This window comes from Misgurnus anguillicaudatus, chromosome 6 (genome assembly GCF_027580225.2).
Source record: "Misgurnus anguillicaudatus chromosome 6, ASM2758022v2, whole genome shotgun sequence".
Lineage (NCBI taxonomy): Eukaryota > Metazoa > Chordata > Actinopteri > Cypriniformes > Cobitidae > Misgurnus > Misgurnus anguillicaudatus.
In genome coordinates, this window is record NC_073342.2 from 31796230 (window position 1) to 31816768 (window position 20539).

At 36.8% G+C, this 20539-nt stretch overlaps 1 protein-coding gene across 3 annotated transcripts in view; it reads right to left on the reverse strand.

The window, feature by feature from the left end:
* fbln1 (fibulin 1) overlaps positions 1–20539 on the reverse strand; it is a 49906-nt gene that overhangs the window by 24755 nt on the left and 4612 nt on the right. For all 3 annotated transcript variants that reach the window (XM_073869030.1, XM_073869029.1, XM_073869031.1), the window contains exons 2-12: positions 13953–14064; positions 11089–11233; positions 7982–8120; positions 7227–7262; positions 5498–5584; positions 5271–5408; positions 5044–5181; positions 4558–4709; positions 2906–3023; positions 2613–2738; positions 2411–2530 (exon numbers count right to left, since the gene is read on the reverse strand). In XM_073869030.1, the coding sequence (XP_073725131.1) occupies positions 2411–2530; positions 2613–2738; positions 2906–3023; positions 4558–4709; positions 5044–5181; positions 5271–5408; positions 5498–5584; positions 7227–7262; positions 7982–8120; positions 11089–11233; positions 13953–14064 (1311 nt within the window). The remainder of the gene's footprint in view (positions 1–2410; positions 2531–2612; positions 2739–2905; positions 3024–4557; positions 4710–5043; positions 5182–5270; positions 5409–5497; positions 5585–7226; positions 7263–7981; positions 8121–11088; positions 11234–13952; positions 14065–20539) is intronic.

Genomic DNA, 20539 nt, shown 5'->3' on the forward strand with positions numbered 1-20539 from the left:
CGTTTACATTTACGCCGACTATACTTAATAAACTGATAACATGTGGGGTCATGTAAACACGTAAAACACGTTTTCTATTATCAGGGAAAGACCATAAAGGATTATTTTGGTAAAAATCATAATCACAATTATTTCACGTTTATTTTGGTAAAAATTATAATCACAATTATTTTTGTAGAAATCACAATCACGATTATTTCGCGGTTATTTTGCTGAAAATCATAATCGCGGTTATTTCACGATTATTATTTTTTTGAAAACCATGGTCAAGATTATTTCCCGATTATTTTGGAGAATTTTTTACGATTTTTTTTTTGTTGGAAATCATAATCACAATTATTTCACGTTTATTTTGGTAAAAATTATAATCACAATTATTTAACAGTTATTTTAAAGAAAATCATAATCACTGTTATTTCACGATTATTTTGATGAAAACCGTGGTCGCGGTTATTTCCCCGATTATTTTGGTAATGATTATAATCACGATTTTTTTTTTTTTTGCAGTTATTTTGGTAAAAATCGTGGCCACTGTTATTTCAAGGATATTTGGGGGGAAATCATAATGACAATTATTTCACGTTTATTTGGGGAAAAAAATTATAATCCCGATTATTTCACGATTATTTTGTTGAAAATCACAATCATTTCGCATTTATTTTGGTTAGAATTATAATCACGGTTATTTTACGGTTATTTCGGTTAAAAAAACCTATCGTGGCCACGGTTATTTCACGGTTATTTTGGGGGAATCATAATCACTGGGTTTTTCACGATTATTTTGGTGAAAATCATGAGCGCGATTATTTTACATTTATTTTGGTAAAAATTATAATCACAGATATTTTTGTAAAAATCATAATCACGATTATTCACGGTTATTTTGATGAAAATCATAATCACGGTTATTTTTCACGATTATTTTGGTGGTAACCATGGTCATGATTATTTCCCGATTATTTTGGAGAAAATCATAATCACAATTTTTCACGATTATTTTGTTGAAAATCATAATCACAATTATTTAAAGTTTATTTGGGTAAAAAATATAATCATGATTATTTAACAGTTATTTTGATGAAAATCATAGTCACGGTTATTCGCGATTATTTCGTTGAAAACCATGGTCACGATTATTTCGCGATTATTTTGGTAAAAATTATAATCGTGTTTATTTCACGTCATTTTGGTAGAAATCGTGGCCACGGTTATTTCACGGTTATTTGGGGGGAAATCATAATCAGAATTATTTCACATTTATTTTGGAAAAAAAATTATAATCCCGATTATTTCACGATTATTTTGTTGAAAATCACAATTATTTCGCATTTATTTTGGTTAGAATTATAATCACGGTTATTTTACGGTTATTTCGGTTAAAAAAACCTATCGTGGCCACGGTTATTTCACGGTTATTTTGGGGGAATCATAATCACTGGGTTTTTCACGATTATTTTGGTAAAAATCATGAGCGCGATTATTTTACATTTATTTTGGTAAAAATTATAATCACAGATATTTTTGTAAAAATCATAATCACGATTATTCACGGTTATTTTGATGAAAATCATAATCACGGTTATTTTTCACGATTATTTTGGTGGTAACCATGGTCATGATTATTTCCCGATTATTTTGGAGAAAATCATAATCACAATTTTTCACGATTATTTTGTTGAAAATCATAATCACAATTATTTAAAGTTTATTTGGGTAAAAAATATAATCATGATTATTTAACAGTTATTTTGATGAAAATCATAGTCACGGTTATTCGCGATTATTTTGTTGAAAACCATGGTCACGATTATTTCACGATTATTTTGGTAAAAATTATAATCGCGTTTATTTCACGTCATTTTGGTAGAAATCGTGGCCACGGTTATTTCACGGTTATTTGGGGGGAAATCATAATCAGAATTATTTCACATTTATTTTGGTAAAAATTATAATCACGATTATTTCACGGTTATTTTGATGAAAATCATAATCACAATTTTTCACCATTATTTTGTTGAAAGTCACAATTATTTCACGTTTACTTTGGTAAAAACGATAAATCATAATCACGATAATTTCACGGTTATTTTGCTGAAAATCGTGGTTATATTTTTTACTTTTATTTATTTATTTATTTTGGGGTAAAAATCATAATTACGATTATTTGTGTAAAAATCATAACGATTTGAATTTTTTTGCACAGTCCTATTTCGCGTTGCATGTAAACACCTCACCACAGTTCTAGTTATTCATGTGTGTGTTTCCTATTGTCTTTAAATGAATTTAACATTACATGAAGTGGTCACGTGCAAACAGTGTGACATGAGTTGTTTTCATAAGCATTATCCATTTATCTATGCCCTTTTCCATACTGTTTTAATAGTATACAGTATTCCGTGTACACACTTACCCTCACAGGTGATCCCATCCACATCACTGAGCTGATAACCTCGTCGACAGTAACACTGATAGGATCCATAAACGTTTGCACACTCCTGACTGCAGGGGTTTGCCTCGCATTCGTTTACGTCTGTGGGTTTAAACGCACACCAGTTTGTTGATGTTTTTATAATGAACAATTGATAGTTATTTATATTCTGCTGAAGAACTACCATCGCAGTTTCGTCCATCGCTGGCCAGTTTGAAGCCAGTGGTACAGCTGCACTTGTAAGACCCCAGAATATTCTCACACTTGTGAGCACACAGGCGGCCAGGATAATGCCTGCATTCATTGATGTCTGAAAATCAAGAAAAGAAGGATATTTAATGAGATGTGTGTGTGTGTGTGTGTATCAGCAAATGATTCATTATGCTTACTAACATATAATCATTTATACAGCCATGCTCTTACCAAACAATATTTAGTTATATTTGGCAACCCTACAGTCAGATCCAGCTTACTCACCTTCACAGCCTCTGGTGATGCTGTTAAACATGAAACCAGCCCTGCATTCACAGCGGTACGAGCCCATCAGATTAATGCAACCATGATTGTCGCAGGTATTATCAGGCCCAGCACACTCATCCGTATCTGGAAACATCCATATAAAAGAAGAGCTTAGCCAATACAGTGTTTTATTACCTCTCCCTGCTGAAAAAACAGCATCAAACCAGCATGGACCACCATGGGAATTATGCTGGTTTAGCTGGTGGTCACCAGCATACCAGCACCAAAACACAACATATGCTGGTCTTGCTGGTATTACCAGCATGGGATGCTGGTGTGACCAGCTTGGGATGCTGGTGCTAGTACTGTTTAAGATGGTGCTGATGCTGGTTTTGTTCTGGTTTAACTGGTGTTCACTAGAAAACCAGCACCAAAACACAACATATGCTGGTCTTGCTGGTATGCTGTTTTTTTCAGCAGGGCTATCTCAGATAAACGGATCTGTACACACACCCTGTGACTCTAAAGCAGGGGTGTCAAACTCCAGCCCGTGGGCCAAATCAAGCCTGCCCCCTTATTTTATGTGGCCCGCCACATCTTACAAATTATTTCATTTATGTGGCACGCGGGAGCTAACAAATTACATTATTCTTATTATACAGTAAGTATAAATTTTGCAAGATTTATTGTGATTTGAGTGATAATTTATTTTTAATAAAAAATAATTGTCGCCGCCTTTTTTTAAAGTTGCCCACCAGCATTTTTTGTGATTTTCACAAAAGTTTCACAAAATGCATTCCAGGAAAATTTATTCTAAAAATATATAAACATACAAATATATCAAATAAAAGAAATGACCTTTCTGCTTTCAAACAAAACGGGGAAAAAACGTTTCATCCTATCTATATTTTTTCTCTGCTTATAAACTCTTAAATATGGGTATTTTTCCAAAAAAAAATATTTTTTTAGCAAAAAGCTGAAATAATTAAATTTTTGTTAAGGAATTTTGTTAGAGATCAGATTCAGAATGATAATCAAAACATACACGGAGTGTAAAATTAATAAATAATTTTTTAATAAATTCGGTAAGCCATCTAGTGGATAATCGTGGTATCACAGATAACAATAAAAATTCATCAAGAACACGTTTTTTTCATGCAAATGTTTTCTCTTAATTGACGAGGTAACTCGACGGGGAATTAGTTAATACTTAAAAAAAAAAAAAATCCGAAAATGACTAACCGGGCCCCATGTAAGTTAACCATTATTGACCAATCGCCCCTGGCAGATGTGCCACAAATAAACTGTAATGCGAAGCATTTCAAATACTCATGGGATTTAACTTCGTGTCATGCAAATTTTTCGCTCAAGCTGAATAGTTTTAATTTGCGCAAAGGCCCTTTTGAGCTGAATAACGCATGTTTTCGGGGCAACATCGCTGCATCGCCCCCGAACAAGTTTGCATCTATTTGCGTCTTTGCATTGAGTTTGTATGTAATCTACTTGCGCAAATCTTGAATTCGCATTTGGTGTGGACACCCCATAAGTCTGTGGAAAACTGTGGATTCATTTTATCCTTTGGAAAATAATTGGATAGTAAAAAGTAGGAGGAATTAAACAGTTTAACATGTGCGCAATTAAATAGCAGAAATGTTTAAAACTAAACGAATATCCGTATCTACGCAGCGAGTCCCTTCGGCGTTCAGGTGGTATCCGCGACCGCAGTTAACAACATTTCTCTGGCATGTGTATGAACCGACAGTGTTCATGCACGTCTGACCCGGCTGACACGGTCCGGTTATGCTCAAACACTCATTTATATCTGTAAAAGAAAAAAACAAATAAATCAAACTATGCATATTTAATAGGTCTTTTTGTAAACAACTATAACATGATGACATTTTTTTCAACACAGTAACACTGCTTATATTTAGTGCAAAATGTGACTTGTTAAAAGTTTTGTGCATAAAAGGTCATGGGTTTGAATCCCAGGAAACACATATACCGATAAATAATATAAATAACACTGTGCACCATAAGTCACTTTGGACAAAAGCGTCTACCAAATCCTTAAATGTAAATATCAGAAACCTGTGCACGTGAGTTTGTGAAGTTCATTGATAAATGCAAGATTATTATTTGAAGCATTGACTGACCGATGCAGCTCCCCAGGGCGTCCTGTATATATCCCGCGCCACACTGCACTCGCGGTCGGCACCGGAAAGATCCGACCGTATTCTGGCATTCCAGTCCGGCTCCGCAGTTATGAGAACCAATCTCACATTCATTAATGTCTGAAACATCACACGGCAGTCCAGGATTATTATTATTATTATTACAGACGATTCAAATAAATGATGCGCTGATTGATTTTAATTCCCACCTTCACATTTGTTGCTGTCTGTAAGTTCATAACCCGTTCCACAGCTGGCCTCTCTCTGACAGCGATACGAGCCCATCGTGTTGATACAGCGCTGTCCAGTTTCACAATGATGAGCGCCTAACAAACATTCATTGATGTCTGAGAGAAAAGAGAGAGAAAACCTGGTGAGATTCATTAGAAACAGATGTAAAGGTGTATTGGTTTGTGTTTGGTGGATGTTTATGGACCTTCACAGGTTTTTCCATCAGCCTTGAACTTGTATCCCTCGAAACAGGCGCACGCACCGTTAAGACAACGCTGGGAACATCCGGCAGCTTTAATTTTAATACACACAAACGTTAACATCCAGAACTGAAAAAAGTGACTTTCATAACAATTTATCAAAAGTTTAGGGTCACTGGCACAAAACTTTCCTATCCACCTGTTTCTTGAATGCGGAAGTAAGTGATGTGACGTATTTCCTTTCCGCTACAAGACTTCTGGTTCAATAGCCAGCCGGTATAAAACAGTGTAGTGGGAGCACACATAAACAGTTAATATTTACTACACCTGCCATGTATGAACCAGTGTGAGGATGAAATGAAGAAGTGGCTTGATATATGAAGATACAGTTGAAAGAAAATGTTATTACATGGCTTCTTACGCAGGTGGAGACATGAGATTAATTATTTGCTTACTTTTTAAATTATTTGCTTTTTCATTTAAAACATAACAAAAGTACGCTCAAACACATTACGAACTATTACAAACATTAACTAAGCAGATTATGTCGTATATATTCTGTACTGTAATCGCATTTTTGAAAAAAATATAGCAGAATAAGTAAATCGGCTAAATCAGCATATTTTAATCAGCATAATATTAGTTGTTTTTAAACAATGATTGTATTTATTGTTCACTGTCAGTTTTTATGAAGGATTTTACTGGATGGATTTGTAAATACAGATCATGATTGCATGTGCGCCACATACACATTTAGCTCTTGTGCATGGGGTTAAAACAAACGTCTTGTAGAAATTTACTGCGTTTGTATAAGTTATTATATCTTCCTGGATTTCATAATAAACATTAAACAGCCAGTCAACACGGCACACTTGTGTCCTTCTCAATAGGACTACCATTAGCTTTAGTGGCTCACCGGAAGTCATAAACCGGAAAGCTAAACGATGGCGGCGCCCACATTTACGTCAAGAAACAGGTGGATAGAAAGGTGAGGTTGTAAAAAGCTTTTCTTTTAACATTAAAGAGTTCCCATCTCATCAAGGCTCTTAGTGGGTGCTTTTCTTTATTATTTGGTGCACGCCATCCATTAAAAAAAAAAAGTGAAATTAATATGTTGGCCCAATTAAACAGATGGTACTCAACCAGAATGCGTTTTTGCTGCTGTCAACAAGACCAATTTCAAACATTTAAAGTCCCCCTGTAGTTGATCATTTTATTTTATTACTTAAAACTCATCTTTAAGCATCATAACATATGGAAAAGATTGTCCTATGACAGTAAATTCTTTATGCCTTAAAATAGCCTGAATGCAACTGTATTCCCATCCCTCATTTGGCATATTCATGAATATGTTAATTTATTCCCGCCTCCATTCAATCGCATAGATACATATTTACATTGTGTAGTTTCAGAAACGTAGCTGATGGTTTCACAATGGATATGTAAACTGTGCACACGTGTTTTCATATAGCACTAATGTAAACAGGTTTGAGTATTGTTTCAGTGCCGAGCCTATGGGGCTTTCATACATTATATCTATGACTTGTTCAGCTGTAACATTTTTATTGTAACTGTCTATGTGGTGTTTTTAATATGCTTTAAGACAAACCATGTGCACATTTATCATTCAACACCATTGCTGAGTATTTTCTCCATATAACTGGAGCTTTCCGAATTCAGTCAAGTGACCCTAAACTTATACAATATACTGTATATATTGAATATGAAGGTGACCTTTGCATTGATCTTCTGGACTCGGTGGAGGTCCATCTGTAACAATCAAACACAAATTAAAACAAAATATTTAAGTTGTGCTGCTATAATTGAAATATCCTTAAAATTGCACAAAAATACACGTTGCAAAGTCTTAAAAGCATGAGCTAGATATCATCATATGAACAGCAGAGGGCAACAGAATCCATCTTTAACTGCAAGACTCACCGAGATGCAGTTTAACTGGGACTTTTTTAAGATATTCCACAGATAATTTATTATAACATGTTAAAATTGCCACTTTGTAGGTGTGAGCAAAAATGTGCCATTTTTGGGTGTGTGCTTTTAAATGCAAATGAGCTGATGAAATGCAAACACTGATCACCATAATGGTGGTTGTTAAAATTAAATTGTGCTGTCAATTATTTTTTCTCTCTCTGCACTAAATGGCAGTGCCATGGTTGGATAGTGAAGATTAAGGGGCGGTATTATTATAATAAGATCCCCTTCTGACATCACAAGGGGAGCCAAATTCCAATGAGCTATTTTTTACACGCTTGCAGAGACTCAGTTACTGGGTTGATCTTTTTCACACTTTCTAGGTTGATAGAAGCACTGGGGACCCAATTATAGCACTTAAACAAAGAAAAAGTCAGACTTTCATGATATGTCCCCTTTAACGTTTATAAATGGTCTGGATGGATTGGAGAGGTTTGCAGAAGATAAAACATTTGTTTTTATTTTGCAGTACATGAGAGCTTCTGTTTGCATCTCACCCTCTGTAGAGTTTCCATCAGTGGTTGGTGAGCGGTCGACACAACACGCCCGAGACACCTGACCGCACTGATAACCCACCGGGAGATTCAGATCACACGACAGCCCGCGTTCTTGAGTCGCCCGGCCAAGTAAACAACATTCACAACACATCTGCAGATGAGAAAAACATCACAAAAAGTAGTCACAATAGATATCAACTTTTTGTAGTTCTCAGGGTCAAACTGATGCCCCAAAATGCATTCATGCATTTCATTTAACTGAACGTTTGCTTGACAGGCTGAGTTTCTGGTCATATTTTGGGCCCTGTTGATGGAAAGTAGCACATATTTTTTTGATGTTTGATGATTGGTTCGTTCAGTAAATAACCCTCAGGCATTTTTTTGTTAGTGACTGCCTCAAACTGACTCCAGTTTTGTGAAATACCTGTGAAATGAGAGAAGACAGAAATATTTTCCTCTTGGGTTGATGAGACAGCAGAGGTAGAGATGCTAACCGTAAAACCTATGAGTGATTTTCCAGACAGATAAAGTCTGTGTTGGACGAAACTGCTGTGATAATTCACTTCTGTAAATCTACGATGAGTCTGTGAACTAAAGCTAAATACTTAACCGTATATTTTATAAAAATACATCTATTTGAGTTTGTATACACTTCAGACATAAATGTTAAATCTGAAGTCACATTTCCCAAAAGACCTGGTGTCACCTGGTGAAGGGTGATGCTGAAATTCACTCAGGTGTGTTTAGATGTTCACATCATTGATCATCTTGAGGTCTGGCAGGGATTTTGTGCGTATAATCTGAGCTGCGTTGACAGCGAAACGCTCCACTTTACTACAGCGGACAAGTTCACTCCTGCTTAATGTAAACAATGTAGAGAGGAAAATATCCATCTTTAGCTCATTCTCTCTCTTTCTTTCATCACAGCACAAAGGCCCACATCACTCTGTCAGTTTATGAACACAAGAGCTCTTTCTTTTAAAGTGGATTTATCACGTTTACGTGATGGGTCTCGCGGGCATGCATACACAAGCAATCGCATCTTGGATAGATATAAAGTGGCCTACTGACATATTTGGACACTTGGAATTTTATCTATGCAGTGAATTTCAAGGCAAAGGCATTTGTTTTAACACCATATATATTTACAAAAATATGGTTTGGTCCATAATTAAAAATAAAGATGTTTCAAAACTTAGTACATTCACATTATAAGCAACCAGCAATAGCAGACCGACACGATCTCAATGGAAGCTCAACGGCATCCGGCGACAGTGACCATTGGCGGGTGGATGGGCGTGTCCAGTCGCGCGTCAAAGTTGAGAAATGTTTTACTTTATGCAAATTATGAGCGACATTCGAGAGAGACTACCAATGAGAACAAAGCAGTGGAGTTCACGTCATCCGCCTCTCGTCAGTTACTGGAGTGGACGTTATTCATTTGTTTATGACAACTAGATATAGAAACACCTCTTTTGAAAGATACCAGATGCAAATGAAGTGCTAAGCACGAGTGATTTACATGTTGAGCCAATGCAAAGATGCGTTAGATGCGATTCGCATGAATAATGTGGTGCAAATCTATTGTTTCGAGCGTTTGATGCAAGTAAAAGGTGATTCGCACTATGCGCGTCAAGATTATCCGCTGAAAAAATCTGAACTTTGGTTGATATTCGCGCCAAGTTAACTAATCAGGAGCTTGCTCTAATAGTGACGTAATTACGACGTAGCGACCATGAGGCAGAAATACGAAAACAATGAAGGACAACATTTTCGGCGCTGTACGACACATCTTTATACTTTTATAGAAATAGGAAAAAAAAGGATCTTGCTTGGAAGAAAGTGAGTCGGTCGGACAGTCTGGTAAGGTATAAAAAACGCTCTTGACTCAATTTAAGTTATATATACACACCTATTAAGACTACAAGCTAGCTAAGGCAGGCAAAATTAGCATATTTGGTTCTAAAGTTCACTAGCAAATTATGCAAATTTCATGAACTTTTTTAAGTGTCCAACTACGCGCGAATAGCGCAATTTATTTGCGTCCTTCACGTCTGGTGTGAACACACAAATAGACCTTAATGTGTGTTCATTCTGAGAAAAGCTCGTTGCATTACATTTCAGCAAACTCGGTTCAATAATTTGTAATCGCCATTCATGCATAGAGATTCAGACGCATCTTGGGTGCTGTTTACACAATGCTTGCAACCAAAAACTGGAAACTTTTTATGAATTCGGATGTTTGTTTACAAGACAGAGGCTTTTTGGTTCTAAAAACGCAAAGTTTTGTAAACATCTTTCTAATGCTACGTACACACCAAACGCCTAGCAGCGCATTGCTCGCTCTAAATCACTCGCGGGATTTTATTTTGTGTCATGCAAATTTTTCGCTTGAGTTATTTTCAAGTTGACCGAAGGCGTGTTTGAGGCGAATAGCGCCGCCCAATTCGCATCATTCACATTACCCTGCGTGAGAACGCATTTTATCACGTCTTTGCATTGTCTTTGTATGTAATCTACTTGCGCAAATCGTTGAACTCGCGTCTGGTGTGTATGCCCCATAAGTGTGAGTTTTTTAAAACGACAGCGTTATCATTTCTATGTAAATGACGAAAATGCAGGTCTGTGAAAATGGTGACATCATGCGCATGTGTATTATGTGTTCAGTCGACAGGCATCTATGAGTATTTGCCAACCATAACAGCAATGTCGGCCTACAGGACTGGGTTTGTACTAAACAAGATACTGAGTTTATTAACGCTTCTCCAAAATTTTGCCGCTTTATTCCAGTGTCACTTAATAATAGTAAAATCCATCAAACTTATCATCTCTCTAAAAAAAACTGCTCAATGCTTTCACCGTCTTTATAGTTTGTTTTTAAGGCTCTGTAGAAAAGTTTGTACTGCACAGATGTGTTGTGCCTTTACAAAATAACATCGCCAACTACTGGCCTGGCATGCATACAGCGTCGTTTTCGCGGATCCTTTTTGACAACATTGTTGTGTGTACGTACACTTTTTGGTTTTACCTACATCAATGTTGTGTAAAGATAGCCTCAGTATGACTTAAGTGTTGAAGTACGTTTTGCGTTCATCACTCTTTGCATTCTCACAACACATCTTAGCCGTCTTTGTTTCGCAGGTACTGCTGGATAAAAGGGCGTCACAGCTTCCCTGGTCCTTTGCCATATTGATGCCGGTGGTACAGCTGTTGTCCTCAAGAACTGCAGCACAACATTGCTCCTGAGCTATCCTATAATACAGAAGTACACAAGTCAAGCATCACTACTACTACTGCTCGTATCGTAGAGAAAGTATTTTATTTTAGTCTCAATGTGTGTATAGTGTAGCATTATAAACTGGATGCAATGCATAAGCAACCACCCAGACACTTTAAAAACAACATCTTAGATGTCATACAGTAGAAACACCCTGGCAATCTAGTTTTTAAAGGGGTCATATTATGATATTTTTTTATGATGTCAAATAAATCTTTGGTGTGCTTAAAATACCGCACAGATGATTTAATATAACATGTTAAATTTGTAAAATTTGTAGGTGTTAGCAAAAATGTGCCATTTTGGGGTGTGTCCTTTAAAATGTATTGAGCTGATGAAATGCAAACACTGATCGCCATAATGGAAGTTTCTTGAAATTTAAACTCAATTGTGCTGTCAATTATTTCTCTCTCTCTCTCTCTCTTTCTCTCTGTCTCGCTCTCTCTCTCTCTCGCTCTCTCTCTCTTGCATGCTCTCCCTCTCTCGCTCTCTCGCTTTACTAAATGTCAGTGCTGTGGTTGGATAGTGCAGATTAAGGGGCGGTATTATTATAATAAGACTTGCTATACCTACATCAGAAAACAGGTGCAATCAAAATTACCTAATTTTTCACATGCTTGCAGAGAATGGTTTACTAAAACAAAGGTTTTTCTTTTCCACGTTTTCTAAGTTTATAGAAACACTGGGGACCCAATTATACAGGGCTCGAAATTGCTACTATTTTGGTCGCATATGCGACCGAAATTTAATCTGTGCGACCTTAAAATATATTTGGGAGCATTTGTGCGACTGCCCAATTTGTTGTGATGCTACTTTGATTTAGACTGTGATGCTGCATGCTGCTGTCCCAGGTTCAGTGTTCTCTCCAACGTTTCATAACCAATCAAATTTCACCATTAAGTTCTTGTGTTTAATGAAGACCGCAGATTGGCTAAAATGAGCGTCAATCATTCCTTGTTGCCGTGCTACGTTTGTATGTGAAGCGTGAAAATGTGAAAAGACGACGAACCGCGAGCATGACGAGAACGAGCCGACTACAGCCAATGTTACTACTGTAATTAATGACGACGATCCGGATTCAAATGCGACTCCACCACCGGAAAATAAGACTTGACGTTAAACTTTTCAGAGAGAGTGGCTTAAAGATTTCGAGTGTCTTCGCTATGAAAATGGCTTGATGTAACTTACTGCGTTTACTGTAAATCCTGGCGTAAAATGGCGTTGGTGGGGGAATCAAAACATTGCTTAAACATGGTGAAAGTGCCAAAGCCACAAGAAGTGTCATGACAAATGTGTTTATTATTGATGGAGACACCGACCTGTCTGTCAAAGAGTGTTTGATAGTGTATGTGCGCATGCGCTGGTGAATGGACATCCGACAAACATCCTTGTGGTCCATGTTGATGTGGAACACGACAATGCTGATGGTATGTTTTTGTTGTATTTTTTAAATATTGCCTATTTAGTAGTACTAGCATCCTGGTAATGCAGTTATCAATACCAATATATATTAGCCTTCTATATTAGGGTCACTTTTGTAATGTCGCAATTAATCAGTGTTTTACGTGTTTGCTTGGTTTTCTATTGTAATCTTAATCATGTTACCTGTAATTGTTAAATTTTTATTGCTGCTATACTATTTCAACAGCATTTGGGTATTATTTTAGGAAACTATGCAGCAAAAAAAAAAAAAATAGAAGACCAAATTTTAAATGCTGGCCATAGGATGTGTAAAGCCCAGTTGTGGTGTTTTATTTTTAATAAAATAAATCTATTAACACATACATTGTAGTTGGGGTGCTTTTTAATTTTTGGATGGGTGCGCCTAAATTTTTGCTGGTGCTCCTAACTCTTTAAAGTTGGGAGCACCAGTGCTACCAAATAAAAAAGTTAATTTTGAGCCCTGATTATAGCATTTAAACATGGAAACAGTTAGATTTTCATGCCATGACTTTAATAAAAGCATCAGATAAATGAGTTACATAAACGAATGGATGTCAAATAAAGGCTCATTTTCCAATTTAAGGGTTAATTTTAAAGACTTCAGTACTCTTTATATCTGCTTCTTGGCACATTTAAAGTGCAGACCAGATGTTAAAAAGCAAGAAAAGCCTCTCTTTTGACTAAAGGACGTCACTGTTTGGCTCTGGTTCGTGTTGTACCACAGCGCTGACGCAAGAGGCCGAGTTTACGGTAAGATGCTCACTGTTTGACAGATCAGAGAAACTCCTACTTTTACAATCAACAACGGGTCTGCGGTTGCCGTCCATCTCCGAAGAGCCTTTTAAGGGAACAGACATTTGACTGCTGTAATTTCTCCTGTCGATTCCCTGGACTTGTTTTTCCCCTTTTAGCTGTCTGAAATAATCTGCAGATTTCCTGTTATTGGCCCCTCTTACTTCTCCGTCTGACTAAAGTTTCACCTCAGAGGAATTTCCTGGATTTGGTAATACTCCTCATTTCTGCCGAATCCCCCACCACCAAAACACCCAAACCATTCTGTTATTTACACTTTCATTTAAACTCATACTGGATCCCTCAGAAGGCTAAAGCAAGCACATTTCACACCCAAGAGCTCAATGGAGCAAAACGCTCTGCTTTTGAGATCTAATAATCAGCGTCCACGCTTGCTGCTTTTGTAAATGAGTTTTGTTTCAAAGTGTTTTTGCAGGAAAGATCTGAGATGAAGCTGACCTGCAGGTGATGGACTCTGAGATGAGCGGCAGACCCGTGCAGTCCTGAGACTCCTGGCCTCTGTCCTTACCATCTTTACAACAGTCATCCAGTGAGATCGGATCTGTTGTCTCTGGAGAAATTAAAACATTATGATTTAAAAGACTTCTCAAAACTGTTCTGGCAAATCCGATAGACTTTTATAAACACACATGTGAGATTAATAAACCACTTTGATCCCAGAAATTTCCCTTAAAATTGTCAGAAAGGCTTCTGTGTGAACACAAACGGTGCAGTAAATGTTCTGGGATCGATCCCGGAAAGAGGACCTAGTAGCAATCCCGTATCACACACGAAAAGCATTCTCTGTAAGCAAAAAATGCAGAAACAATGCCGTAAGGGGCTTGCCGTAGTGAGGATGCGCGTGTCATCGCAACCAGAAGTTATGGTTTAGCTCTTCGACACAGGGATTTAAGAGATCAGAGAGCTCATCACTATCAGCGCTGAAGCTGTGATCATTCACGAGCATGACAGAACAGCACATCAAGCACTCCTTATAATCTTATCATAAACTAAAATGCATATGAGAGAGAAAAATCACAGATAATAAGTAAACTTTAGGCGCTGTGGAAATAAACTACCGAGTGCAGGAGTTTAAATACGTCACATGTCTTAACGGGATCTTTACGGCATATGTGTGAATGCACAAACAGATTCCGGAAAATCACTGGCAGTACGTTTACATGCAACCAAAAAATCATTTTGTAATCGTATTGATGGCTCAATCGTATTGAAAAGCCTTTATGTAAACACCTTAATCAATATGATTGAGGATGATCGGATGCAAATTTGGATCGTATTGAAGGAGGTGGTGTACTCCGATCTGTGATCTGATCCACAGGAGAAAAGTATGCATGATTTTCTCAATCGGATGCAAAAATACATTGTGTACATGCGCATAACATTTGTGCTCAAGTTCACGTATTATAATTACCTTATATTACATGATTCTGTCTAAGAAACACACAATAGCATCACGCATCACTAAGTTAACGTTAATGGGATCACGCGCTGTACACGCGATGTACTACATTCTGCAGCGTTTATGTGTACTTTTAAAACATTAGGCTACTTAAGTAATAAAATAGCGTTGTGCCTTTTAAAAAAAGTGTTTTCATTACCTATATCAATGTTCTCCAACTCAGCCTTGACTTTAATCCAGAGATAAAGCGTAAACTTTTTTTTAAGCGTGAACTTGATGATAGATGTTGTCCGCAGCGTGACGTTGGCATGTCCTCTGTTTTTTTTCAAGTTCAGATTTGGGCTACTGTTTAAACTGTTTCCACCAGTTGTTTTTTTCTGCGGGTTAAAGATGAAATTATTTTGTTGCGCAGTTATAGTTATTTGGGATGTGAATAGTCATTGGGATGCTTTTGGGCTAGTTTTGAATGTCCATTCGGATGGTTTTGATACGCAAATCTGGCAACCCTGGCTGTGTGCTTGCGCAGACGTTCGGTTCAGATTCTATATAATGTACATGTAAACGAACATTTAAATCAGATTTGCAATGTTAAGGGTGCATGTAAACTGTATCGTCATAACCTTCAATCGTATTAAATTCAGTCGTATTGACAAAATTTTGTGCATGTAAACATAGTAAACATTGTGAATGAACCAAAAATTAAAAAAATCCTGGGCACATTTTCCGTGTATTTTTCTGTAATCTCTGTGTGAAAAGAGCTATAGGGTTGTCTTTAAAGGAGACAAATCAGAGATGCATAAGAGCTCTGCGAAGTTAAAATTAAAGGTCACCTTTGTGATTGTGTGTCGCCTGTGTTTGTGCACAACCACCCTGTAATGATCTGCCCACTCCTTTTAAAAATCCTCGACAGTCTCATGGGGCAAGTTTCTGCATGAAAAAATGACATCACTTTGTACAGGCCCTGCCCACAACCATTCAAACACCACAGTGAGGTCATCATTTCTATCCTTACATAATGCATTGCAATACCTTCATTATGAACAATAAAGGTGATTGTGTTGTTAAAAGTGGTGTGTTTTCAGTACAGATAACAGAAAACGTGGAGGGACAAAAGAGACAAAAACAGCACTTTTCCTGCAAACCCAAAACTAGTATAATAAATCATCTATAGGGTATTTGGACATGAGACTTCACAGGCACATTCTGGGGCACCTGAGACCAATATATACCATTAAAATTATATACAAAAATTCCCATATTAGGTGACCTTTAATATCCTTTAATCTTAGTGATGGAGATGCAACTGAAATAACAACAGACTTTATTTAAGAGCTCACAAAGAAGTTATTCCACCATCACCAACACAGCCCGACTAGATTTCCATATCAAAGTTCTTCATCAGCCCCAGATTTGCTGTGACCTGCCCTGCCTGATGATTCCAGTCATATAACAATTCAGACTACACAATGACTAAGAAACCTAAACATTTCAATTGTTTGTTCAAGCAGAATCAACCCTTCGTCCATTACAGCAGCTTGTTAATGTCACGTTGATGTTATTTTCATTACCATGACCTGCAGTGTTAGCAGATAAAACACAAGACTAGCAATGCTGTGTAATTTTTATCTCGTAAATTTGCCTTATTTTGGCAATTGCTACACTGTAAAAATGTTGCTGTAATCATGTAGCTGGTTGCCTGTAACTTACTGTAGAAGATAAAGACTGAAAATGTTTCAGGTTCATTTAACTTTAAACAAACTGCACTCAAAAAAAATGAATCATTGGATTAACTCAATAAAATTGTGGGCAGGATTTCCATCCAATATGAATGTGTACCCTTAACTCATAAAAAACTGCTTTACACAATAAAATATATATTGAGTTAGTCCAACTCAATTTAAAGTAAATGGCAATACTCAATTAGTTGCCTCAACTCAATTTAGTGTAGTCTGAAGAACTTGATTTAACGTAGTTTGAATAACTCAATTCTGTTATTTTATATAAAACATTTGTATATCATACTAATTAACATAGGCACATGTTAGCATGCTAATAATAATAACATATGATACTTTGGATAAGCATGTGAGAAGAGACTGATCTCCAAACAGGCATTAACACAGTGCTCATTGAGAGAAATATGTCACATCCACAACCTAACCACAAGCGCCACTCTTCTGCACGATGACCAAACAATTTGAAAAAATATAACACAAACGCTTCTAAATCAATAAGATAAATGGGCATTAAACACTATTAAGTCTTTCTCTTTACCTAAAAATGCATAAAATATCACTTAATTAAAAAAATGACTCTCCAAAAGCAGTTGCATGCAAAGCATGCTGGGAAATTCTTTTTCCAGAACCCAAACTCAAACTAATTGTGTTAACGCAATTAAAGAAATCAATAAATTATAGTACATATTCATTTTGTGTTAGACTAATTAAATATATATACTTATTGCTCTTAATGAGGTATTTAAAATTAATTGAACCCAATTTTAATGTGTCATTTCTAAGAAGGGCTTGAATCATTTTTGTTTTTTGAGTGTGTTGCCAGTAAATAACATAAATGTAAAATCTACAGTAAGTTACTGGCAAACCAGCTGACAGTATTACTGTAATTGTTACTTTTTTTTTACAGTGTAATTTTATACAGTGCAAAAAGTACGTTTATGTGCATCATCTCTTGCGCTTGAAACCTTTTGTGGCTCGAACATAATTGAGTTAATCCCTCCAGCTGCCAAAAACAATTCTCCACATGTACTGTAATGACGGAGTAGTTGAAAGCTAGTTTACAACGCAAAACTGTTTACTTCAAAGTCTTTAATGCGGCCCGCCCATCAAAACAGAGCGTTTCTTGAGCCAGCCTCAAAACCAGGGTACAAATTACTTATTGCTTTTGATGTTTTTGAATGTAAAAACCGTGCGAACATCATAAGGAAACCTCAAACAATCTAAAACAATAACAACGGCTGATTCACCGCACCTTCAAAGGGTCAATATTATGCCCTTTTTTTGCAAGATGTAATATAAGTCTCAGGTGTGCCCAGTATGTGTCTGTGAAGTTTCAGCTAAAAATATCCCACAGATCATTTATTATAGTATGTCCAAAATGCCCAAAAATTGGGTGGGAACAAAAAAGCGCAGTTTTAATACCTTTACCTTACTTTCCAGACTATAAGCCGCACGGGAGTATAAGCCGCATCATTCAAAAATGCGTCATTAAGACGAAATAACATATAAAAGTCACAGTGGACTATACATCGCATTTATTTAGAAAATTATTTAACAAAATCCAAGCCGAAGAACAGACATTTAATGTGGAAAGGCAAGTTATTCAACTAAACAATAGCAGACAGAACAGCAGGCTGAATAGATGTCTGTACGTTAAAGTAATATTATCAGTTATTTAAACGATAAACCATAACATACAGAACTTACCTGGTTAAAGGAATAGTCTACTCATTTTCAATATTAAACTATGTTATTACCTTAACTAAGAATTGTTGATACATCCCTCTATCATCTGTGTGCGTGCACGTAAGCGCTGGAGCGCGCTGCGACACTTCGATAGCATTTAGCTTAGCCCCATTCATTCAATGGTACCATTTAGAGATAAAGTTAGAAGTGACCAAACACATCAACGTTTTTCCTATTTAAGACGAGTAGTTATACGAGCAAGTTTGGTGGTACAAAATAAAACGTAGCGCTTTTCTAAGCGGATTTAAAAGAGGAACTATATTGTATGGCGTAATAGCACTTTTGGGAGTACTTCGACTCGCCTGAAAAGTCCGCTCCCCTTCTTGTACCACCAAACTTGCTCGTATAACTACTCGTCTTAAATAGGGAAAACGTTGAGGTGTTTGGTCACTTTTAACTTTATCTCTGATTGGTACCATTGAATGAATGGGGCTAAGCTAAATGCTATCGAAGCGTCGCAGCGTGCTCCAGCGCTTACGTGCACGCACACAGATGACAGAGGGATGTATCAACAATTCTTAGTTAAGGTAATAACATAGTTTTATATTGAAAATGAGTAGACTATTCTTTTAAATAGGCTAAATTAACCGAACAAGCTAACTAGCGTGAATTTTGCATACTCGTAATTCAACATCACTGAATCCATTGAATTACATAAATACAGGAGCAGCATATAGCGGACTCTGGCGGCTGTAGACGGTAATGATGTCTCTTGCCTCATAAATGTCAAAATTAATTCATACTGACTTACAAGGCGCACCTGATTGTAAGACGCAGCACCAGCCAAGATATGAAAAAAAAACACGGCTTATAGACCGAAAAATACGGTAAATGCAAACGAGCTACAGCTCCTCACTCCCTTCCCAACAGACAGACAGATGCTTTCTGAATACAGTCTGAAACAATTGTATTTTAGCCAAATTAACGCTATTATGTGCTAGCAAACATTTAAAAAAGCTTTTGGGTAAAGTTAACCTCAGTCAATGGCTGTGGGCGGGGCTTTGTTTGTGTGATGTCACATTAACAAGAGTATCGAAACAGCATGTCTAATGACAATGCTTTGGTCCAACAGGGATTTTTTATTCTAGGGTTGTTGTGTTCGCAAACTGCAAACACAGATCTCCAAAGTGGATTTTGCATAATATGTGCCCTTTAAAACAAAACATACAGTATCTCAGCCGGTAGAGCATTGTTTTGGCAGCGCCAAAAGTTGTGGCTTCAATCCCAAGATAATGTAGAGCTTAAACTATAGTTGCTCTCAATAAAAGCGTTGGCCAAATGTTTAACAATGTAAATGGGTTCCACAGAAACCCTTAAAATACGACGAAAGAGATTAAGACAGAAGAGTCAGAATCAGATAAGCAAACATGTGTTTCATTAAAGGCTAATGGAGAAGAGATGAGACGTGCTGCTGATGGAGTTCATGATAAAAGTCCCTGCAGTAAAGCTCAATCCTGACCGCATTTCTCTACTTCTCAAAGGGTTTCGTTCATTATCTACACTCTAAAAACAAACGGTGCTATATAGCACCAAAAGTGGTTCTTTGCTCGTAATCATAGAAGAACCGTTTTTAGTGCCATATAGCACCGGTGAAGCACCTGTGTAGAACCATATAGTGCTATGTAGAACCAAATGTGGTGCTATAGTGGTGCTATATGGCCCCTTTATGGTTCTACACAGGTGCTGCACAGGTGCTTCGCCGGTGCTGTGTGGCGCTGGAAACGGTTCTTTTGTGGTTGCGATTCGGATCAACAGTTTTGGTGCTATATAGCACCGTTTGTTTTTTTAGAGTGTACTGGTGTAAGATGTGAGAAATGTTGGTAAAATTTAAGGTGAATATCAATATTTTTTTCGATTTTATTAATGCATGAAATCAGGACGAGAACCTGGTTTAAATATCACACGGCAATCTGATCTTATTTAAATAAGTTATAGAAATGCATAATTTACAGAAACTTTCTATCCAGCTCGGCTGGACTACGCTTGGTCTTTGTCTTATTGATTGATTGATTTTTTATCACCTCAAAGCAGTCACTGTTAGATTCAATCACACCAAATCAATAATTAAAAGTCATCATCTCATGCTTTGCTTTAGAAACATTGAATACATCTTGTTTATTTATTTCACCCGCATTTTTCCACTC